Genomic DNA, 25158 nt, shown 5'->3' on the forward strand with positions numbered 1-25158 from the left:
GAGCCGCCCGCAGCCCCCGCGCCCCGCCCGCCGCTCGGGCACGGGGGGCCGGGGCTGCCGGAGCGGGGATGCTCCTCCCGGGGCTGCCGGAGCGGGGATGCTCCTCCCGGGGCTGCCGGAGCGGGGATGCCCCTCCCGGGGCTGCCGGAGCGGGGATGCCCCTCCCGGCGCCGGCCCGAGGCGGCCGCAGCCCCGCGGAGCCGAAGGACGAGCGCGTTCGCCCCGCGCTGCCGCCGCCCAGGCGGGCCGGGGCTATTCACCCCCGGCGACAACGGGGGCCGTGAGTTTAAAAGCGGATGTAAAACAGATAAAAGAGCCTGTCCCAGTCTAAAGGGCACACAGTTCCCTCCACAATTCCAGTAGCTCGGAATCAAGGAGTGGAGACACCAGGGACACGTTTCGTGGCCAGGAGAAGTGAAAAGGCAAGGGAAAACAAAAAAAGCCACACGCCCTTCACTTACTGCTGAATAAAGAAGGAAGTTGCAGGAACCACAATGGAGGCCATGAGTGCAGCTAGTCCTGTCCGTACAGGCAGAGTTGTCAGGATGAGGAAGGAAATGAGGAGCAAGTCTACAAAGAATCATTGACTTTGAAAAAAACAGGATTTACTTAGAAGCTGGAGGAACTTCAGAACTAAAATAGACTAAACATCCACAGCAGGAGAAAGGCAGAGGTAGGCAAGCACCAACTTTTGAAGTTAACTCACTAAGTCTCATAGAAACAGACCTGAAAAAATCAGCAAGTTAGAAGATAGGTGGTGAAACTACGATGCAGCTATGAATAAACTAGCATGGGAGCAGGACAGATGTCATTTGTATAGTTTTCCAGAACCGGGAAGAGGCACACAATGTCGATGACACCCAGAGCTTGAGAGGCTGGACTTTAAGGCTGTGTGAATAAATTTACCATCATGTGGGCTGGAAGCATTTACAGAACTCTGTGCTTCTAAACCAGAGATGAATAACCATGCGCAACTTCTGAAGACTTCTGTAAAGTATCTTTAATTACTTGGTTCATGCCATTTTAAAAACAGTCATTTTCAAGAAGAAAATCAATATATCTGTTGTATTGACTTTGCTTTTCTCATTCCCGTTCCCATGTTTGCTAATGGTTTGGCATCTACAGTATGTACAGTCTGATGCCTGGGAAGATAGATTTGAAATTTCTTTCCAAGTTTCCAACTTGCTAATTATAGTGCACAATTGTCGTCGACTTGCCCCACCATTCCCTACCTCAGTGTAATTAAAAAAAAAAAAAAATCAAAAAGTCTTTCTGTGAAGGCTTCACAAAATGCCAAAGAGACCATCAAAGTGTTTCTCTAATTTTTATGTATGGCCTCTCTAACCTTAAAAAACTGATAAGGAGTCATGCAAATGACGGAAGAAACTCACTGGAAGAGGGCAGCTATCATGACCTAGGGAGCTGTTGAAACATTGGGAATCTTTATTAGACAGCAGTCCTTGGTCTTTCCTGAGAAAATATCTTCATTTCATCCCAGTAAGATTTCTGCAGGTAGGTATGAAGGAGAAAAAATCGCTCATCTTTCTCATGAGCCAAGCTGTATTTACTCACCTTCATTAAAGGAAACATCTCTGCAACTGATCTTGGTAAAATGTCATTTAACCAGAATTTTTTCTTTATCAAATGCTTGAGATGCATTCTAAATATTTGGATTGGGTCTCTGACAAGGCCACACTCACAGTCCTTTTAAAAGAAGATGCCACGTGATATCACCTAGGTAAGTGGATTCTCAAAACACATCCCCATCTCTTTAAAACAGACAAGAAAATGGGCATGACAAAATCCACATTATACAATATGCTGTATATACAAATTGAAAGTCTGCATCTCATTCTTTTTCCTGTTACTAAATTTAATATGATTCAGTAAAACATGGAAGCAAAGCACCGATAACCATCTTTTCCCAAGTCCTTGAAGAATGCCTCAGCATCTCCTACAGTCTTCAGATATCTAGAGTTTCTTCATTTGCCCCACAAGTGTCTACAACACAGATTAAACAACTTGTCACTGGGAAAGCACGGACTTTGGAGTTGGCTATCCACTTGTCTGTTTCAGTGTTATATTCAAGAATGTGCCCTAAGCGACCAACACCCTGAAAACCAGCCAGGACATAGACTATAGATCCCACAGCAGCACACTTCACTGTTACACCTTTCCATGGCATTGGAGACACCATCTTCCATTCATTCATCTTGATATCGTAATATTCTACATTATCAAGGCCACCTACAAAGCAATGAGATAGATAACTGCTTATTATGTTGCACTTCATGGACTGCACTAGAGCATGCAAACTGAAGCCTTTATTTTCAAGATTTCAAAAACCCTCCACTTAAAAGCAAATCGGAAAATACACCCCAGTTTCTAAGCTAGCACCTTATCAGAGCTAGCACCTTGTATCAGAGAACAGTGAAAAGGAGATAGAAAGTAAGATTATTATCACAAATTCACACTAGATGCTTTCTACAGATTCCAACATGTTACTTCATGAAAAGAACTTTCAGTGCTGAATTTCTGATGGATTTGGGGCTAGTGACTAAAACTCATTAATCACCTGAAACTTCCCTATAGCAATGGCATTTCATTCTAGAGGGCTCATGGGTACTTTTACCAAAACTGGCAATTTACTGATAGAGGAGGTCTCTCGTCATGATGATACTAAAATCTTTGGAGTGTAAAGGCTTAAGTCTCACTGAAAAGGGCCAAAGGAACCAGAAGTTATTAGAGAAGAGTAGATTTTGTGGCTAAGATTTACTTATTCAGAAAATATGCTAGTAATTACACTTGACAATAGCTACAAACATGCTGCTGTCCCTATTTAACTCAGTTTTCATTTCCAGGACTGAATTATTAGATCTGAGAGATTAAGAAATCATTCTATCCTATTCATAGATATGAGTTTTCCAACCCAGACATAGCTCATCCTCATTTTATTACAGTAAGAACAATTTTAACACTTCTAAGAGGAGCATTCAGTGAATACACTTATATTTTGCAAGATGGCAGATTACGGATTGATGAAGTGTTTGTGCAATAAATGTATCTATTATTTTTGCATTAGGAATCAATCACAATGGAATAGTTTCAGTAGCCAATTAAAAATCAAGCTATATCCTAAAATAGCATTCATCTGAAATGAAGAATTCCACTTACCGTAAATAGTGATTAAAAAAAACTCATAAATGAGAATTTTCCATTTTGAAAAGCATTTCAGAAACCCTGTGCAATTATAATTCTATTCTTCTTGTAAGGTATTATTCTACTAGTTTTAAGGACAAGGAGACAGGCAGATCATAATTGACCTGGCCCTGACAGTAAATCATATTTCAAAGCTAGAACAGTCAAAAGAGGTCTCACATTTTCACCATTTTACAATACCGGACTAGATTTAAGTCTTTAGACTAAAGTTCCTAAAATAGTGGCTACACCTTTATCTGTCTCTCAAAAGAATGCTAAAATCTCTGAAAACATATGGGTAATGTTAAAAAAAGCCCCCTCCCCCAAAAAAACCCCAAACTTCTTAGATGCCTGGTTTAGCCATATTAACTACTTCAGAACTGGGCTACAGTAGGGGTGCATATCTGAACTTGACTATCATTAGTACAAGAATTTGAAAAATAAGAAACAGTTAAGCGGGGAGGTGAAATGAAGAAGGCAACACTGATGTGACAACAAGACTACATGTTTGATGGTGCTACTCAAAGCTTTTCAGCTGAACAGAGTGGAATGAATTCATTCCAAAAGAGAAAAACAATCCCATGAAACCTTGTGTGACCAGACAGAGAATTAATAGAATTAAAGTACCTAAACTATTTTGTCCACCCACAGCAAATATTTTGTCCTTTACAAATACCAGCCCATGATTCTTTCTGGCTTCAATCATTGGACACAGTTCAGTCCACCTGGGGAAAACAAATCAAACAAAAAAGGACAAATCACCATCTGGTCCATAGAAAGCAAGCATAACCTATCAGTAGGAAAACAAAATTTCAAAGAATGCTGCTTAAGAAAAACATCTTTCAAGTAATGATTTCTTAATGCTGACTCAGGGAAAATTCCTTACCAGAGTTTTTCCTGTAGTCATCTACACTTCAGTCATTTACAGAGCTAGCACACAAGCGACTAAAGCCAACCTGACTTAAAACAACACTTACGTTTCTGTGGCTGGGTCATAAACTTCACAGGAATTCAGGACTCTTCCGGAAACATTGTTTCCCAGGCTGCCTCCGCATACATAAATGAGCCCATTCGCCTCCACCATCCCATGGCTGCAGCGCTGAGTCAGCATGCTGGGCTTTGTGTGCCAGCTCTCTGTTCTTGTGTCATAGCACTCAAATAAATACAGTGCAGAATTGCCTTAAAAAAAATAGAAACCCACCAAAGTGGCATTAATCTTTGTGGTTGTCTTTCAAGAGAAGTCTCTAACAGCAATTATCAAATTGATGCTTTGTTAGGAAAAGGGAAAGCAGCTTTCCCGCCTCCAAAAGTAGAATTAACCAGCTTTAAATTTGGGATTACTCAGAAAGTACATGCTTGTAATTATTTTGATTCTTTTGTTCCAAACTATGCAAGTAAGTTTATGAAATTGCTATTTGTGTTCAAAAACAACAAGAAAAAAGATAGTCTTTCTTTTTTCTTGGAGGGGAATAAATACTAAACAGAGCCATATATAAATTACCCATCCCATTGTCATCAGCTCATGCTACTCTTTCTACTTGGAAATATATCGAACTTTCAGATATGAAGATGAAACCAGCATTGCAAACTCACACTACAGGTTCATGAGTCTTTTTCCTCTAAAAATGTGACTTGTCCAATATCCAGAACACTTGGAATTTGATAGCTTATGCCATAACATACTCCTGGAATTGTCAGCAACCACAAAACAGCTATCTCTGCCCAATTTACTTTCTTCCTGAGGACTGGTAGATACTTATTGCCTAGAAGTGAATGGTCTGTGTACTCTTCCCTCCAAAGCCAGGATAACTACTACTGAAATCAAAAGTAATTTTTCTAAAGAAGACAGATATGGGCTCAAAACTCAGGCTCAGGTAAGAGACCAAATCATAGCCAAGGCAGGGAAGGCTGAATACAACTCTCTCAGAACAGAACCACATCCTTCTTCTCTTTTTTTCAAAAGATATATTCACCTAGAACAGTTAAAAGTGCGTTATCTTCTGTCTGTTTTACTTTGGCTTTCTACTTCTAAAAATTAAGCATGGCACACTAGCAGCACTTACTACCAGGTGAGGATTTGAACCTTCAACAGGATGCTGTTTCCAGACCCAAAATTAATCCTATAAACACACTCTCCTATAATGTGTGCATTTGTTCACTTCTACCCTGACATTCTCAGTATCACCAAAAACTGTATAGAGTGGGACATTATTTTCTTTGATGTAAATAGACATTTTTATTGCTTTGAAGTTGTAGAAATTCCCATCCATGGAAAATCTAGCAGACCCATCCTTCTTGTTTGTTTGTTTTAAACAAATAGAAGCTTTCATTTTCAGTATAATGTTAAGTATTTCTCCTGCACTGAAACAAGAGTGGAAGGATCTTCATGTTTAGCTTCCAAAGTCTGTTAGTTATTGCAAATAGAACAGGACTCCCATCAATTCAAGAAGGGGAAATGAGCCATATTGTCTGTAATGGACTGGCACAGTAATCCAACCTCTTCAATTGATGGAAAAAACATGCAATTTTTAGATTTCTTTACAGCTAAACATACTGCAGCATTTTATCAGATTAATGCTTTCAACATAATTGCCTGCTTCAAACTAGAAAATACTAGATTCAGGAGAGACAGAATTTCATATTCACTGAATTCTGAAGAATAAGTACAGGCAAATTATACTCCATTATTTATGTTTAGCTTTTACTATTCTGTCTTGATTAATATTTATGGAAAGCAAAGTGAAACTGTGCAGTAATGTGAGGGTGTATTTGTAAGAAAACTGCTACATTAAAACTTCAACTATAGTTGCACTAACTATTCACCATGAATTAGAAAATATACTGTACAATCAAAAAAATTTTATTGTTATTTGCCATGAATTGAAACATGGGAAACTGTGAAGATTTATGAGATGATGTAGCATTCCAAGTTGCTCAATGTGGCCTTAGTTAAGCCTATTTCAAGTAATGGGAAAGGTGCTATTTCACATTCACCACACGAGGTGGCAGCTGGGAACTGCTTATTCTGATTAAACCTCTTAATGTATTTTAGAGGTCAGAAAACATGGCCTAAATGTTATAAACTCCATTAAGTGATTTATGAATGTTAAGCACTGATCATGACAATTTTTTCCTCTGTTCACCTCCCTCTGCAGCAAGGCAGACCTCAAAAGGATCTTCCTTCTAGATTTCTTCCCATTTGTTTTTATTCCCCAGAACGTAGCTTTAGTACCATAGCTATTTTTATGGCTATACCATGCCTGTATTTCAACCTTTGGGTTGTTGATGTGTCAAAATAAAATGTTCCTGCAACATCACAGTATAAGTCACCTTCTAGGCTTTTTGGTGACAGAAAAAATCCCAATGGTCTTTTATTACTTTTTTCCCCACTATGCTGAATAGTAACATCTAAAGGAAGTATCATTTCTCCATTTGTGGAAGCAAGCCAACAGAATAACAAAATAACAGAAGATAACTTCTGTCATTTGACAGAAAAATTGGACAAATTCCTTTACAGGATCAAGTACAATTTCACCACCAAAAGCAGTAAGTGTTAAAAGATTTCTTTTCCACTCCCCCCCTCCCTCCACTTTAAAAGACTTCATTAGGCCCAACATATGCTGTATAAAAGGAAGGCCATTGTCAAAATGCAGTTATTCTGGTCATGCATTCCAGAAAATTTTAAATTACACTGAATTCTCTGGATTTAGAGAAGAAAGATAAGAGTGGGACTCACAAAATATATTTCATTGAATCATACCATCATAGAATGGTTTGGGTTGGAAGGGACCTTAAAAATCATCTATTTCCAATCCCTCTGCCATGGACAGGGATACCTTTCACTAGATCAGGTTGCTCACATCTCCATCCAATCTTGTCCCTATTTAACTTAAGAGTGGCAGTGTATTTTTTTATTCCAGTTAATGTAAATATTATTCATTTCAATCAGTGAAACCATTTTCAAAACACAACAGAAATAGGTTGTTGGACTGGGCAAAGGGGGATAAAATCCTAAATATGGGAAAATAAACTCATTAGGCTAACATGGCAACGTGCAGTTTCTTGTCAACAAAATCATGCAAAAAAACCAGAAAAATTTCTAGCCATCTTTCTTTGTGCTTTTTTGTTTGTTTTAAAGATTTTTAGTGTCTTACCCACTTCTGAACCACCAGATGTATAAATTTTGCCCTCAGCAGCACAGGCTGCAAGGCTATCTCGAGGTGTTGGAGGTCCTAGCTTGGAATACCAGCTATCCTTCACCACATTGTAGCAGTCCATTCGCTTTATAGGGAAGAGCTGGGAACCACCCAAAATATAAACTACGTTGTCCCAGAAGACACAAGCTGCATCCCTGCGCTTTTCAAAGGGACATCGGATGTCTGTCCAGCTGTAATCCTGCATTACAAAGAACAAGTAATGTCTAATAGATTATAACACTTACCTGTACAGTGAGTGTTTTCAAACAGAGCTTTTCATAGAGATTTAGATATGGTCAGTTTTAAGTTCCTTTTCAAAACAAACAAGAACACCGTTTATTGAAGAATACTCCTCAGGCGTACTCTTGAAAAATTCTCTTAGACACAGACATAGTTAGCTGCAATGAACCATGACATTAAGAAATTCCATTTCCATATTCCCTGTGTGCACTCAGTACAGCTTCCCTGAAAAGCTGTACTGGTGTTTTTTCCAACACAATTGACCTCCTGCTGCTATCATGTTAGAAACAATGCATGTAACCAAAAAAGTAGGATTGCATTTTCTTTTATAGCAATGGAAGAAGACATCTTACATATGGTAACAGATTCTTTCTAAAAATAATAAAATACAGAATGTACCAAATAAAAGACAACGGAAAAATAAGATAATACCCAAATTGACAAGCAACTCAGTAAAAAAGCTCTGATACATACTTTATTACCATGACAACTAGAAGCTTATTTACAGAATTTACAAAACACAAATGTTCTATAGCTATCCACAGTTGATAGCATGAGAAATAGGATAATGCTCCATCACAAATACTGGCAGTTATGATGCCTAGAAACTGATTTTGCATAGATTGGCAAAATCAGCAAGTATAAAATATGAGCAGTAATGCCCAAAGCCTTAAAAACACCAAACTCAACAACTGATGGCAGACCAGGATATCATACAGCACAAGAAACACTTCTTGAGTAATAGCATCTCACATATTCCATGAGCATAGCTTGAATCCTATACTGAACAGGAAAGTATGGGACCTTAACTGTTATCTGTGCCACCTCAAGAAGGTCTACCTCAACCTGCTGAATGACCTTCACTGTAATGGTTCACACAAGACGTTACATCATTACATTTTCTTAGCAAGGACATACTTCAAACACCTTGGTCAATGAGGAAGAACAGCGACTCCTACATGGGGGTTCAAAGAAAGAGAGGCAGAGCATGTTATAGTCCAGAACATCTTACAATCTTTTCTTGTAGCATCCCCCATATCAAGAAGAGCTGTCAGCTGCATGTGGCCCTTTATGGTGAGAAACAGGTCCTGGGGCATCCTAGAAAGGAAAGCCATACTACAGCATGGCAAAATAAATAGCTGCATAAATCTTAAGAAAATGTCTCAGTGCATTGTGTAAGATCAACATTACTTTCTAGCTCAAACTTCTGGCAATTTTACAAAATATCCTGTTGTTTTCCTTTACTGTTATAAAGGGCTGTGACCTGACCCACTTTTATGGCTTCCATTCATGTATCCATTTCATCCGTACCTTTATCAAATGAAAAGCCATAACTTGAGTATACTCAGCAGTATCCTCCTCTTTCAGCAGGAGGCAATTTAGGTCATCCTCCTGCAATGCTCTTCGATGTTAGTCTGTACCACATAGAATTAGTTCAATTTTTGAATTTAACATATTTAAGAATTATGCAGAAGTGTTGCTTTACACCACAGTTAAGATCCACACAGCCCTGGGCAGTGCAAGTCTCCGTTCTCGGGGACTGAGTAGGGAACGATGGAGAAGTATACAGTAAGTATATGGGGACTCTTTCCCTGCTGATCTCTGTTTCCATCAAGTTGCAATGCAGGACACCAGAGCCAAAAGCTGTAACTTTTTCTCTTTCATCAATTTATTGAATCACTTATTAAAACTACCTGAACTTCTGAGAGCCTCAAGACCCTGTGACAAGAATGGCACACACAATTACGAGCCCTGTGAAAAAGTACCTTTTTTTCTCTAAGACGTTTCCTCATTTTCAATTGATTCTTCTTCCAAGTTTGTCATAAAAACCAGCAGACAGGCCCACTGTAGGCAACCTCCCCACTAATAGCTTACTGACTACAGCTCTATCTCCTCATAAAAGGTATGCTGGTTTCCTTGCTCATCAAGAAATAGCATTGCCAGGGATCTGTTACTTTTTATTTGCCATTGTTGAATTTTGCACTGCTGAGAATTTAGAATTTCCAACCATTTCTGGCCACTAGAGATAGTAATTTCAAAAGAATAAGCATATTGCTGACACAAAATCTCAATCATATATAAATTCTGTACTGACAGTTCATAAAATAAAACAACAAGTATTTTATTCCCAACCTAGGGATTTTTTTTTAATTCTGTGAAAAATTCAACAAAAAAATGCTTCCCACAACTGTTAACAGAACATCTAGGAGTTCTAGTAGTATTCTGAAATCATGTATGTCTACTCAAATTAGTGCCAGACTGCTCCACAAGTGTTATGCCCATCTGCATCTGTCCTGTTGCATCATTTTGTTTTCTTGATGAAGAACATGCATCAATAGAAATACCAGTTACAGTGCAACAAAGAGAACAAATATAGTCTTAAATAATACTGCTAGCATTCTCAACAAATAAAACACAGTATCCAATCCAGTCTTATTTAAGGAACCCTTCTAACAACAAGGAAATTACTATCAGCATTAGAGACTAATTTTGTGTGCAAAGGAACCAGTGAAAATTAAAATTTCTGCACTAGTTTTATCATATAACAGCTATGGAAACTTATATTGCAACCAAGAAAATATTTTGAGGAATAAATTTAACATCTGTTTTGAATTATGTGACATGTAACAATTTAATTCAATTTCTGATTTTGATTAATATCAGAAGTGAAGGACTAAGTCACTATTCAATCAGTTCAAAAGACAAGCAAAATTCCAATTTTTCCCAAGGTTCAACCTTGCAAAAGTACATACACAAGCTTAATCCTCTGTTCTGTGACTCTCCCATCATCTTTTGATGAGACCAATTAAAGTGAGTTAAATAGTAATTCAGGAGGGGTTCTGTATCCTTGGTTTGTTACATTTAATAAATTATTGTCCGAACTCAAGCAAAACATCCAGAAAAGGACCTTTAAAAAGCTTCAGAGTTGGAAATTAAGTAAGGGCTGTTCAACAAGACATGACAGGCTAGCTAAGAGTATCCAAGAAAGCATATAAGTACTAGGAAAACATTGAAGGAACACATGCTTGTTAGAATAAAGCTCTCCAATTACCCACTTCTAAAATTTTCCTGCCCCATTGTCCCCCCACTCCTTATTCCACATGCAAGGCCGTAAGTCTTGATTAAGAGGCAATTCTTCAAAATTTCTTCCAAATTCAGTTATTTTTTGGTGCTATATCTGGACAAGCAGTCTATGAAAGGTACAGCTCTTTTATCCTGTGCTTTATGTAGACTTTCACAGATATTACTCTTTGTCTAAAAAACAGATTTCTTTGTCAAATCCATGCAACTGCTTGAAAAGTTACAAATGGCCTGATTAAAGGCTTCCCAAACTTAGATCTTGGAAAGAATTATCTGGTCTGTACCCCTCACCTCCTTACTGCCAGCTGAAGTGCTGCTTATCTTGAGTATGTGTGTAAGGGAAAAAGGCAGTCATTAGTTAAGAATTTTGAATTCCCAATAGGAATACATATTAAGTGTCTCTCAAGCTAAGTCAGCAAAGCTGGTAGGTTTGGGGTTTTTACCCCCCAGACTTGAGTGACACTCAGAGAAGGTGGCTTGAATTTTATCTTACAAAGGGAATGTGAAAGAAAAGTCCAAAACACATTCCAAAGGCTCATTCATTCAAAATTAGATTTGATAGGCTTACATTGACTATGAAGTTCACACAGCACACGAATTGTTTGAAATTTTAACAAGCATTTAATATGCTTCAACAAAATATTACATGCATGGGATCTCATAACTTATGAGAGCCCTGATATTTACATAGCAAATTTGCTCTGTATTACTGTATGTGCTTGCCTAGTAAAACAGGGTATGGGTAATCCTTCTGCATGCAGTTGATGTTTTTAGATCCTTTAATCTGCATAGCTGAAATATACACCATTCCTGTGACTGGATTTTATTCAAGAAACATAGGAACAAATTTCAGGCATAACTTGCTTGCTCTAAATTGATCATCTCTAAGTTTTTTTGTTGTAAAAACCCATTCTCTTCCACTTATGTAATACTTGGTTCCCCATTCTTCTCCTTATATACTTTTAAGAACAAACAAAACTGTGAACCATTGGGATTTAGAAGTGGTTGCATATTTATAATGCACTAAAAAAACTGAATAAAAACTGGGTTCTACGCTAACATACAAGCCAGTAAATTAACATGTGCTAAAAAAACCTGCTTTGAGTTAATGGCTAAACACCTAAATGCATGCACATGCATACAGACTTTCATATATTCCTAACCAATTATGTGATGTTTAGTGGCCTTTTGTTTATTTGCAGCTGAGAAATGCACATACCAATCAATGCTCAACTCAGACAGATTGATCAGTTCTCCATATCTAATATTGCTAAGAAACAAACACAATCATTCTGTTCAAAATGGAGTATTACATCTAGGTACACAGACTTAAAAATATTTAATTAACCATATTCCTCCCACTGTACACCCAGGAGGGAGGGAATATTTTCTTCCTAAGACCATTTTGTAGATCATTATATCTTAGTTAATATCACCAGCAGAAAAAACAGGTAAGATTACAAACAGTGAATCTTAATGCATTCTGAGGTAACGATTACCTTGGGATTAAAATATCTGCAGGACTGGGGCTGAGAGCCTCCAAACAAAGCAATGCGATAATCATGTTTTTTTCTTCTTGGTCGGGTTCCTTCCACTAACTCTTCTCGGTCTTCTGGGGAAAGGAGGTGGTACCGCATCCCACCTGCAAGGAAGACAACAACTGTTGCAGATCCAGTGTAGCTCATACATGGATAGAGAGGTTTCAGAGGCAGGGATGGGGGAGAGCTGGAAAGGAAGAAAAAGGGGAAAATGAAGTTTGTACATTACATCCATATAGCTTTGATTCAAAATGGAAGAATGCACAGCAGCATGTGAGGGTGGGAGGACACATCCAGATTTATACCCTATTCCACACAGGCTGCTCCATGTGAACACAGGACAGATACAGACTCATGTTATGTACTAATGGATTAATCAGCTCATTTAGCCAGTATTAACAAACAATTAAGATTGTTGCATTGAAACAGTCAAAAGGAAGCAAGCCCAAACAAAAATACTGGTGGCATTACAAGTCAGTAAGGCCAGACAAAAACCCTTACTTCCTATACAATGTATACAATGTACTTCCTATACAATGACACCTTCTTGGTGTCACCCAAGAAGTATGACTCTGATGTCAAATGTCAGCGGATACTTACCAACATACAGGTTAATTTGAATCCTGTTCATTGAGTCCGAAGGAAAACAGTTGTGTACTGATTTTTAGATCTACACTAAATTGAAGCTAACTAGTTAACTGCTACTGAAATTATTTTTCCTTTCTTACATGGTAAAATTTTACAAATGCTGTCTAAAAACAAAAGAGAAGCTTGTTTCCTGTTTCATCTGCACCTGAGAGTGCAAATATATGATCAATCATTGTAGAATCAATGGTCAGTATATAATAGATAAAACCAGTAAAACACACATCTAAAATTATAATTTGCTTAGGAAAGCTTTAAACTACTCAAAATGTTGACATATTTCTTTTATTTATGCATATATGAACATGAAAAATATTGAAGTTACAAGCCTGTCACAAAGGCAGGCTAACTTTCAGTTACCCTAAGGAGTCATTGACAAAATCTCCATTCCATTACTTCTCATGGAGTTCATGCCATTTGCTAGGAGAAAACAAATGAAAGTCACTCTGTTACACAAGATGAGTTTTATTTAAATAATAATCTGCTAATCCAACTTCAACTAAACACAGCATTCTAGAGGAAACAGATGGATTTAATGTAAAAATGTTAGAGCATTTTAAAGCAAACAATTTTCAAAAATTTTTGAAGCATTTTTAAAATTATATAGAACATCATAAAGATTTCAGCTAGAGGTCAACTTACTGATCACCATTTTAAGGCATTCTGGGTTATCCTGAATAAGTGGTTCAGCCTGAACAGTTTTACTTAAGAAGTTCTTTGATATTAGAGGAAATCGGACTTTGGCAAGAATATCAACCATGTACGGCTGGCGATTTGACTCATCATACTTCAGCCATCTGACTGCTGCATCATAAACCTTAAACAAGAGACAAGGAGAGAAAGGGATAAGGTACATCACCACACAGCATGACAAGTAACAGAACCTTAGTGCTATGAACTGATTCTAATGCCTGCTGGAGGTTAATCTGTACTAACATTTCATTATATGGGGATGCCATTGCCATCTTTCAAAATAAAAAAACAACCCCAAAAAAACCCACAACAAAAGTCAACCAAGCCCAAAAAAGACAATGCTCAGACAAGTAAAACAAATGCACAACCACTGAATAAATCTCATCTACAAAATTAAAAAACCTACTACTTCTGCTGTTTAACTTTTTGCCCTCCAAATGGAAAACATGAATCTACAATTCACATTTATGTGTGTAACTCCTGTACCAGGTTAAATCTAATACTCTTCAAGTTCTGTGCCATAACATCAGCAATGCTTTCATAGAAATTAAATAATTTCTACTTGATATAGTCTCCTGAGGTGATAAACTGGTTCTCTGAATAAATCATCATGTTGGGTATTCAGATATATTTACCAGAGCATCTCCTCTTTTTCTCCGCCTCATAGAAAAAGATAATGGGTATTCTTAGGGGCCAGGGAAGGTAGACCAGGGAAGATAATCAAGAAATCTGCTCTATTTATAATGGGACACCAGGTCAGCAAAATATAAAAAAAATCCAGGATTTCATGTATATTTTGACACTTCCATGCTGCTGTCAGACACAGCAAGCTTACCCAGTAGCACTGACTCTGAAGCAGCAGGACAACCTCACTGTAAGCAATAGGACAGGCAGTGCCTACACCTGTAGCTGAAACTGGCCACAGTGACTGGTGCTGAGAGACAAAGCTATGACATGGAAAGCCACTTCATGGAAGAATTATTCAGGACTACTAGACCACCCCAGCTATAAGTCTGCAACATTACCAGGCAATGTGGGAGAGCGAAGAAAATAATTAAAGGCTAAATTCCATCAGCTAAGGAAATTCAACAGAATGACTTGAACACAAACATTGTATAGGACAGACAGTACTTAATGCGACCTTCCCTTCTTGTCAAATGTAACTATGCTCCACACCAAAACAAAAGTTAGAGTATAATGTCAACTTCCTAGCAGTACTCCTGAGAAATATGATTCCTGTAGTGCAACTGTCAAACTTTTGTAGCTTCCTACTGCACACTATCAATTTCCTAAAGGAATTTTAATGATGCCAGGCTGAATACATAACATTTCTACCACTGCTGCCAGGTTAAAGCACACCATCCTGCCTTACCAATTGAACTCCAAGAATGTAAATCCTTAACGTCATTTTGGCTGCAAGCCAAACAACACCTCCAGCTCTGAGAATGTTACCCCATGATCTGAACTTTTCCCAGCACGCAGCAAGAATGCTGAACTGTGACACTACTCATATTTTATACCTGTAACAAACCAACTACCATATTCAATCACCTGATACACTAATTTTTATTTTTGTAAGTTACATCACCATACAGGAAGACAAATAACTAAACCTTAGTGCTTCAAATCAATTCTTCTACTGTTTGGAGGTCAATGTCAATGGAGACGTTGCAGTCAGAAAAACATCTGTTTCCAAGAGGATATACACAACATCTCAGCTACAGCATCCCTCTGCTGCACTTCAAAGGTATCAGTCAACTCATGATGCCATACCCACACAAACTTAAATTACCTAATTCAAACAGCAGAACAGCAGAGCTACAGAGGTAAGATTTCAATTTGTTTTCAACAGCTTTGACTAAGAAGCTACAAGTGCCCAGCAGCTACAACTACCACTCAACTGCTACAACCACCTGTCTGGGCTGCAGTGTAGACACCTACATGCTTCCTATTTTCCTGCAGTAGGAAGAACAAAATGGCAAATAATTATTCTGGGCTGTGCTCTAAGCTGATAAGCTGAATCAAGCATTCCAAATGGGACAGCTATGGATGTAATTTCTGCCACAGGTTACAAATTTTAATGGAGTGAACTCCAGGCTCCTTTCAGCCACCTAAACTTTATGTCCAGTTCCTAAATAAGGGTCTTCCAGCAATCTACCACTGACAATGTGTGTAGTTTTCAGTGTTTTACTCATCTTACTTCCAAAACCCTCAGTTCCCCAGGCTTATGTGTGTGTGTGTGTGTGTGTATATATATATATATATTTACATATATATATGTGTGTGTGTGTGTGTGTTTCCATCACAAATGCCTCTCTGGAACAGGCTAGGCTATACTCATGTAGAAATGTGCATCCATTAAGGTACAGTTTGCTCATCACTTTGAAGTGGTCCACGTTCACCAAAAGCACATAAGTCCCAGTCTAGAAACAACCACTACAAAACAAACAATTTAGCTCATGTACTGTTGAATCAGAAGCCCTACAAAGGCTTCCTTGACAAAGGAAACTGTTTATTCCCTCTGTGACTTCTTTCTTCCAACTTTGCTGAAACAACACATCTATAACCTACACTTCAAATGTGAATATTTATTAATATTTGGTTTTGACCAAGTTAGGATGCACCTTTTACTCCACAATTTAGCAAGCACTATGTGCATCATATCCTCCGGAAATATCAGTGAGATACTTGACTACCTGAAGCCAGTTCTTGATTAAAAAAAGATAGTTAAGTTCAATGCTTTTAGCTGCTATGAGACAGGGATCTCACCTGGTCTTCTGCCCTCACTGTCAATGTATCTTGGTTCAGGAGATGTGTCACACGCTTAACATCAAGCTGAAGAAACTCATCTGTCTTGTAAACCTCAGTGAAATGCTGATGGATGAAGTCATCTGCAGTGGCTTTCAGTTCTGGGCAGTCTAGGCATTCTGCTAGCACACTTATGCCTATGAAGGAAAATTAAGAAAAAAACCCTTTTAAACTTGAACTGCAATTACCTTTAATATATTAAACCAGAATACAATTACTGTAATTTGAGTGATATTTACAATTTCAGTTTAATATTTATTACCATGCCTTTTTTCCCCCCCATTAAAACACATGCTATCATAACTCACCTGCAATTCAAGGCAAACTAAGTCAGGGGCAAGCTGCTGATCCCTATTCCCACTGAACTAATTGGAGACTCAGACCTGCAACACTTGCTGTATTAACTGTCTCTCCAGCACTATTTCCTCACTTTCCCAATTACAAAGCAGACAACAGTACCTTAACCAAGTCTGAGCCAAGCCACACTAACCACACCTAACCAGAACAGCTTGGGAAACTGGATCCATGTTTTACAACCTCTCCTGACCTGCTCATGCACCATCAGCCCCAACCAAGCCCAGTTTCCTTCAAGAGTCATGGTGAACTGGGATCTTTCTATAGATCTAGGACAGTCAGCTGAAGACCAACACAAAGTCAAGCTGATATTGCTGGAAGGACAGAAGGTTGGCATAAAGGTATAAACAGCAGCTGAGAAGCACCACTGCCAACTTTGCCATTAAAACCATGTAAGCACAGAGCTTTTCAGCAGCAACTTCTCCTCATGCCACAGTCTTCCTTCTCAAAGGAAATGGCACCTGGGGTAGGAGCAACTCACTAACATATGGGTTGCAATTAGACTGAGCTGCTCAGAATAGTAAAATGCAAACTAGAAAGGTAAAATCCACATATATGACAATATTTAAATATTCAAATTAAGCCATGGTTTCTTTCAAATACTTTTTAAAAAATGAACTGTGTACTTGCTTATGAGTCTGCATAAAACATGCTTTAATTTTTAAAAAATACCTTAAGGAAAATTTGTTTTAATCTCTTTGCAATAAATTAGCAACAAAATATGGAAGTGTTAGAGAGCAAAATTCATTTTCCACCTAACAGAAGCCACAGTGCAGAAATTTGCCTCAAAGCAAGCCTAAGTGGTAATTTCCTTAGGTAGTGTCTTTCTTTCAGCAGCTGTTTCAGAGCTGCAGCTGTACAGCACTGAAGTGTCAGCTGAGTCACTGTAATTCAGATATACTCTGCAAAACATTTCCATTGCTGCTATAAACATCTGTAATATGATTGAGATGTTACTGGAATTACTTAACAATGACAATAAAAAACACGAAAAAAGTTTCTCTTAAATTTCTCATTATATAAAGTGCACCAAGTCTTAAGCATGAAAAAGTATGTACTTCTATTTTTTTTACTTTTTCTGTAACACCCAGTCCACATTTGAACTACAGAACATGATATCAAACCTGCCCAGATAACATTCATTGCCTTCAGTCAAAATAAAAAGTGAACAAAACCAAAAGTAGCCTAATCTTACTCTGTTTATACTTGTAAAAGATATGCTAGTTTTGTAAAAGTTACAAACATGTAAAATTCTGTCTGCAAGTACAGTAACAACTGAAAGCTCTACCTCACTAAACACATGCAGCTCTCTAACAAACAAGAAGCTCCAGCATCCTACCAAGCTGGATGATATCTTGCACAGTCAGCAGACTCTGTGGCAAGGGGCAACAATTCAGATTCAAAGAAAAATTATTTTTACATGCCTGGATTTAGCCAAGTGTTATGGCTATCCACAGACAGAAAATACAGCAAAGTTAAAAAACAAATAGCAAATTTAAGTCTACCTCTCTTACCAAGACAATTGGAAGCATCAACTTGTTCTTTTAAAAAGTCCACACACATTTTTTTCACAGGTTCAATCTGATACTGGTTTGCTGCATCTAGTAAAGACTGGACATTATTGCTGTTAACTGAGATTCTGCAAAACAGAAGGTGTAAAATTAGCATCACTGAAATTAAGTAAGTTGTGACAATAAAAAAAGCAACTTACACGAATTCACATAAATGGCAAAATTATTTCCTTCCTATTTACCCAAGAATCTATTACATACAATCTAAGGACACATCCTTCAAGATCTTTCCAAACTGCTTTTGTCTGCTCTACTTTACCCAGGCAGGGTAAAGAATAACCAGCCCTGGGATCTGAAGAATAAGCCTTTAACACAGGTCCTCTGCAGTCATATACTATTGCTATGAGTTGTGTGATTAACCACTTTCACAGAAGGTAAAAAATCCCCAAACCCAGAACCTTTTTAATGACCATTTTCAACTTCTAAACAGGTACCAGCAAAATCTGTTTAAACTCTGTCAGGACTGGTCTAGCTGATTTGCCCAAAGTGCATAAGCAGAACAACCAGTTTTGCAGTGCTTCAAGAGAACTTATGGAAGCCACAATCTAGGGCTTGGCTATCAGGGCAGGCAACCATGTGGCTGGGGTGGGCTGATGACACAGACCATCTCTTACTACTGAGGGACTATACAAGAAGCTGGCTCTCCAAAGAAAGGAGAAAGCCTCCCTAATGAGAGTTAACCCCATTAGACAAAAGGCCTGCCATCCATAGGTTGGATTAAAGCTGATTAAGTACTGTTTACAACCCTAGCCATCTGCAAGAGCTCTGTTAGGGGGAGGGGCTGGAAGAGGAAAAAAAGCCCACAAAAAACCCCAAACACAGGGACAAGCTGACATAGAGGGGAAACACTTTCACAGAAGAGTTATCCCACCCTGCCTGTTTTGAGATGAAGGCATAACTCCTGGAAATGGTTCTGTGCCACAGCTACTATGGCCATAAAGACATAAAGAGAGACCCTGCTGACATCAATAAGGACCTGAATTACAGAACCATGGGAAACATCGTTTGACTCCAACACTGAAGTCAAAAGCTTGAAGTGCTTTGAATTGCTTTCTGGAGACAAATACAGTTTCCTTTAGTCTGTAGGGCTTCCTACTGTTAAAGAGAAAGGAAGAGGGAAGAAGGATAGACAGTCTAGTCACATCAGGCTTTAAACCAAGAAAGAATTTTAATGGTAGCAAAACTGATGAATCATAAACACATTTTAAGTTTTTATAATTTAAAATTGGCAGGCTTCCTAGAAAAGCGTGAGCTTTAAATAACAAAACTACCTTGCAGTATAAGCAAATTCCACGAGCTGTTCAATAATGTCAGGCTCTGCATCTTTTAGCTCCACTTCAAAGGACTTGGATTCAATCATATTTGCTGCAAACAGATTGAAAGACAAACTTTTAATCAAGAAGTCACTCTAGTTATTGTATGTTTTACAAACAGTAGAAAATAAAGCAATTATACAAAGTGGTAACCTGCTAAAAACTGCTCAGAGTTGATTGCTGTTTACCCAGAATTGCTAATACAAGTCAGGAAAGGAGGCAGTGGAACAAACAAGATAACTGGTGTGAGAACATCCTTGTATTATCTAAATTATGATAAACTGTGTTAAGGAAAAAATGTCTAGACATTGTTGACTGCAGCCAGACTGCCATGTTAGCATTACCACTGTCAAAAGCCATTTCCACATTCAAGCTGATAACAATGGAGACAGCTCCGAGCTCCCCACATCCAGACACAGCACTAGGTTTGCCCACAGATGGTTCCCACTGACCACTGGAATTGTTATTTCCACTCAACTTTGATTTTAGAGTAATTTTACAATTCATGGGTAAGGTATACAAAAGATACTACATAAGTGAAGTTTTAAAGAGAGCATTAATGAAAGAATTACAGAATCACAGAATTAAGGCTGGAAAAGATCTCTTAAGATCATCCACTCCAGCCACTAAACCATGTCTCTAACTTCTGAAAGCCCAATTTATATGCAGAAATGCCTGATGGCAGACAAATTCTGTAATGGGACAATAAAATCCCCAATTTTCAGGTTAAGCAAGGGAGATAAACTCTGATACATTGTATAGGCCATAGTTATTAATTCAGAGAGCTTATATATGAAGTAACACTTGATCAAAAGGGAGTTGAAGGAAAAATGAGGGGAAGGATGAACAGAGGTGAATGGAAGGGCACAAAATGAGGTATCTTCACTTATGCTTGTCCCTCAAATAAATCACTTTCATAAGATAAACAGGTTGACAGACAAATTTAACAGGATATCATCATGAAAGTTTAATATTAATCAATTTGCAAAAGACTTACTAGTAAACATCAAGTTAAAAAAATGACTGGCTGAAGCAAGCACAACACGGTGAGCTGGGATCTTTCTTTCTTGAACCATAAGAATGACATCACAAAGAGTTTTCTGAATCAAAGGGAAAAAAAGACAAAAATCAGCATTTTGGAAAATATTTCAACAATATTTCTTTGAATACAGCTTATGGAAATTAATTGCTTTTTGTAAAACACATCACTCAAGAGCATTATGTGATAAAAATATTTTCTGGAAGTCAAAGTTCAGTAGCCTGGAGAACTAGCAAACATCAGTTTACCCATGAATTTGTACAGGATGGTCACAAATAACATGAACCCTGACCAAAGTATTTCCTGTAGGTTTTACATCAGCCTACAATAATGTAGGCTCTGCAACATCTAGGAGGGGCTGCACTGTTTTTCATCTACCAGTGGCTCTCCTTTACTCTGCTGCTGATTTTCAAAAAAAATTCACGGGAATCTCATATCTGAAGGCTGCCATCCTACTTCCCAACTGGAGTCAAAGTGATGAATGAGTTTAAAGCATTCAATGGAGCATTTTAAAGAAAATTATAAAAAAATACCACTTCTGTGGAAGGGTTTGACTGGTCACCCCTGATGAGCAACTAGCTTCCAAACAAAACATAATTTCTCATTTATTTGCTGTTTATATGTAGGCAGCTAGTTTCTCCTCTGCATGTGAATTGTCATGCTCTAAAAGGAGAAGGGAAAGCAACATAATTTATAAAAGCTGTCAGAAGCGATTGGGGGAAAAACACATAATTTGAATAGATTCTGAAATGCTATCTCTTCTAAGAACATATTGAGTGAAATAAATGCATATACAGTAATTTATAACTATGTATTAAGAAAGAAAAACTGAGCAGCACTGCTTTCTCAAAAAACAGGAAATAATTTTGGACTATTACCTTAAGTTCATGGAACAGCTTTCAAAAACATCTATGTACACCCATCCCCAGGCCAGCCCCAGAAAAGAACATTTATACTGTGGGAAATATATACTTGCTTAGAACTGTGACAGTGTTTTCCACATGGAGACAATATTATCTAGGGCTGATAACCCATATTTACAATTCCTTTAAACATGCTTGGTTCTAATTTTTTTTTTTTTTACAGGACACTCAAAAGCACATATTGGACAAAATATAAATAATACTTTCAAAAATATTATCTAAATGGAAGTTAGATGGGGGTGACATATAGCTTCCTTTGTAGCTTCAAACCATATATGACTGAAACAACAGCAAAAAAAGAGATCGTTCCGGAAAAGTTTCAAAGGAAATCCTTTAAAAGCTGAAATTTCAAACATTTCTGGTTCGAAACAAGCATTAGAAACCAGCAGTACAAGATACCATAAAATCCTGTGGCAAAGCTTTGCCAAGACTTGCAGCTGTTGCTTGAGCTCCACGCTGCATTTCTAAGACACTTCAAATTCCTCAGCTCAGCATTTGAAACACCTCAGATCTTCTAAGGCTGCTCTGCGTGCATTTGCCAACCCAAACAGATCTTCATTTTAACTTCCTTCCCTGGGATGTTTCTGGGTGTGATGGTTCCATTTCGACTAATGCTCTTCTGAGGATTTTTGCACTTCCTTCCAGAAGGACCCACTGTTGTCACTGGGTCACCTCCATGATGCAACAGGTGACTGGTGTTAACCAAAGGACACACCCAAGCGTCAGCTTCTGCAGGGCACTTCACCTTCTAAATAACAGGTTCAGCAACACCTTGCAGCTCTATCCCAGCTTCATTCCCAATGACTTCATTCTTGGCTGACCTCCACTGAGCTCCAATGTTGCAATAAATCATTTATGCACATGTTGTCCAATAGCTCTGGAAAACCCACAAAGATGTGGTTCATCAATGCTGGAGACAAGCATCAAGTCCTCCAAGCACTAAACACACTTGGCCCCAACATCTCACCTGTACTTGAGGGCAGGTATGTCCACAGTTTACTCTAAATTCCTATACTCATGGAAGATTCCTCTTCATCCCACCTCACACAAAAAGCAGCCTCCTTAAAATGAGCTGTAAGTTCCCATCAGCCCAGATTCCTAAAGGATTACTTAATGAGCTAAATACCTAGAGCTGCATGTGCACCTTGACATTTCCATCACAGGAAAATTTTAACTCATATTCAGGTTTTGTAACTACAGCATAGTTCATGACTTACCAAAATAGAAAAGGAAAAAGCTGACTACAAATCCTCTTACAACTTTAGCACAACTAATGAGCTGAAACTAGTGTGTTTTCCTCTGGCTACTGCTAACTTCCCAAATTTATCCTGTATAACCACACCTCCCCCTACTCCCTCAGTAATACTTGAGCTCCTCTTACAAACAACTCCTAAAAGAAGCATGAGTTTCATGAAATCTGCAAAAATTTCTGGACCAGTCAGCACTCTGTGGGATATGTAAAGCTCATCTGAGGTCAGATGAAAAGTCTGCAGGCAAAATTAAGAGCTGCTACTTCCTGGGCATAACAGATTCTGGAATCTGAATCGGAAGTACACACAAATTTCACATTACTTAATCCTGACCCTCTCACTCCTTGTTTCGAGTGGCTCATGAAAGCTGGCAAGCCACTATATTTAATCAAGACGAGGCACTTACACAGAACAACGTGGTACCACACACTGGAACGGGGATATGGTAAAGCACTGTGAATTTCAGTGCTGGGGACTGCACGTATATCTACAGGAGGACAATATCTACTTACAAATCATAAGAGCATCTAGCATATCCTTTTAAACAATGACAGAGGTATGAACTAAACACTGAGGAATCAAATTATGAATTCAGCCACACCTTGGAAAATGTTTACATTTTTAGATCAGAAACAAAGCCTACATAAAAACATAGAACACAGGCCTTAAATCCTTCTTTAGTCTACTATCTGAAATCATTGCAAAAAACTTAGTTTTTCATACCTAAGAGCTTAGTTCCATGAAATGGTTTATGCAGACAACATAACTGACTGTCTATTACTGAGAGACGAACAGGGCTGAAGTGCTAGAAAAGCAGAACCAACACCAATACTTGTCAGGTCAGGACCTAGACTGCTGGTGCAGACAGCATTAAAAGCTGGACTCTGGCAAGACTAACACTGGAGGACAAGCAATTAAACCCTAGAAGATACAGCACATGCCAGTGCCAGGTGTGAAAGCCCTACATGGTCATCTGGCTACAGAGTCAGCTTTAACTCTGGCTGCACATCACTGTTTTTAAACAAAGTTCCACAACCAGTCTAGATCCTTCTCTGAGAAGAAAGATTTCTTCATATGCAAAGAGTTACATGTATCATCCTTCTGCTCTTGTACCATTAGTTCAATGTTTTTTATTTATGAGTATTTGTTTCAGTTTGGACAGCTCAAATGAAATGCACTTGTATGACTGCGATTTTGGTTACCGCTCTTGTTCTATTGGTAAACAGAGGAGTCACCTATAATACTCATTAAACTATTCACCATGGAAGCTGATCAGCCCAAGAGTTTCACAATTTGAGGCCGGATGAAGCCACCAAACTCCTACAGCGCCACTGGCTTCCTAGTGCAATGGCCAGAGGTATTCAAGACAAAAATGCCACTTGTGAAACCAAACCATGGTTCTACTCATCCCTCTCCTCCCGCTGCAGCTGCAGTGCTCACAGGGTACACAGTCAATTTGTTCAGAGAAGAGTTTCTGGTCAAAAATCCAGCATTAGCGCCTTTCCACAGTCCTCAGGGCTCGGTTCGAAAAGGGCTCCGTGAATGCTCTAACTGGAGACACGGGCCATCCATCACTCACAGCCTCACTCCTGCCCGGCCCCACGCAAGGCGTTTTCAGATAAGGAAAACCAGATCCGCGGCGCTTCTGCCTCCGGCGCAAACGAAAGCGGAACTCGCGGCTCTCGCTGCGCGGCCCCGGAGACCGGCGGCACCGGCGGCGCCGGGCCCTAGAGCCGGGAACCCCCGGGAGCTCGGCATGGGAGTGGGACCGGCCTCAGGGCAGCACGGGCACCGCGGGCTGCCGGCCCCGGCGAGCGCCGCCCGTACCTGCTTGCGCATGGCGTTCATGACGCCCATGAAGGAGGCGAGCAGCTTGGCCTCCTCGCGGGCGGCGAGCTTCTTCTCCGTCTTCTTCTTGCTGCTCTTCTCCGACCCGGGCGCGGCCATGCTCGCCCGCGCTCACCGCCGGCGCGCCGACCCCGCCGGGGAACATGCGCCCGCCGGCTGCCGGGCGGCCAACGGCGCGGGGCGGCTGGCGGCGCGGGGCGCGGGGCGGGGCGGGGCGGGCCCGGGGACAGCGCAGGGACGCGGCAGCTCCCGGGGCGCCGCTGTCGCCGCCGGGCCGGGGGCGGGCCGGGCGCGCTGACGCCATCGGCCGGCGCGCGGCGCCGCGCGGGGTAAACAAAGAGCGGGGCGGGGCTCGGCCGCCGCACGGCGAGAGCGCCTGCGCGGCAGCCTGAGGGGCGCTGCGCTTCGGGGCGCTGCGCTTCGGGGCGGGGCTCGGCCGAGGACCGGGGTGCCCGGGGGCG

General features: G+C 39.5%; 1 protein-coding gene across 1 annotated transcript; it reads right to left on the reverse strand.

Moving 5' to 3' along the window:
• Window positions 1-985: 985 nt before the first annotated feature.
• Window positions 986-24861, reverse strand: KLHL7 (kelch like family member 7). The gene is made up of 11 exons (XM_021538255.3): window positions 24677-24861; window positions 20635-20737; window positions 19596-19689; window positions 18268-18392; window positions 16361-16536; window positions 13541-13715; window positions 12215-12357; window positions 7353-7593; window positions 4176-4377; window positions 3826-3923; window positions 986-2247 (listed from the first exon to the last, which is right to left on the reverse strand). The coding sequence occupies exons 1-11, from the start codon at window positions 24794-24796 to the stop codon at window positions 1964-1966; spliced, it is 1761 nt and encodes a 586-aa protein (XP_021393930.1). The 5' UTR covers window positions 24797-24861; the 3' UTR covers window positions 986-1963.
• Window positions 24862-25158: the final 297 nt, after the last annotated feature.

The sequence above is a fragment of the Lonchura striata genome, chromosome 1 (assembly GCF_046129695.1).
Source record: "Lonchura striata isolate bLonStr1 chromosome 1, bLonStr1.mat, whole genome shotgun sequence".
In the NCBI taxonomy this organism is placed as follows: Eukaryota; Metazoa; Chordata; class Aves; order Passeriformes; family Estrildidae; genus Lonchura; species Lonchura striata.

What these genes read in the sequence shown, in the direction of transcription:
- KLHL7 (XM_021538255.3), bottom strand. Translation starts at nt 24,796, where the DNA reads ATGGCCGCGCCCGGGTCGGAGAAGAGCAGCAAGAAGAAGACGGAGAAG. An exon ending in CAGTGAGGGCAGAAGACCAG is followed by an intron (nt 13,716 to 16,360) that starts GTGAGATCCCTG and finishes CTCTTGTTTAAG; the next exon opens with GTTTATGATGCAGCAGTCAG. An exon ending in GGGTGGACAAAATAGTTTAG is followed by an intron (nt 2,248 to 3,825) that starts GTACTTTAATTC and finishes ATTGCTTTGTAG; the next exon opens with GTGGCCTTGATAATGTAGAA.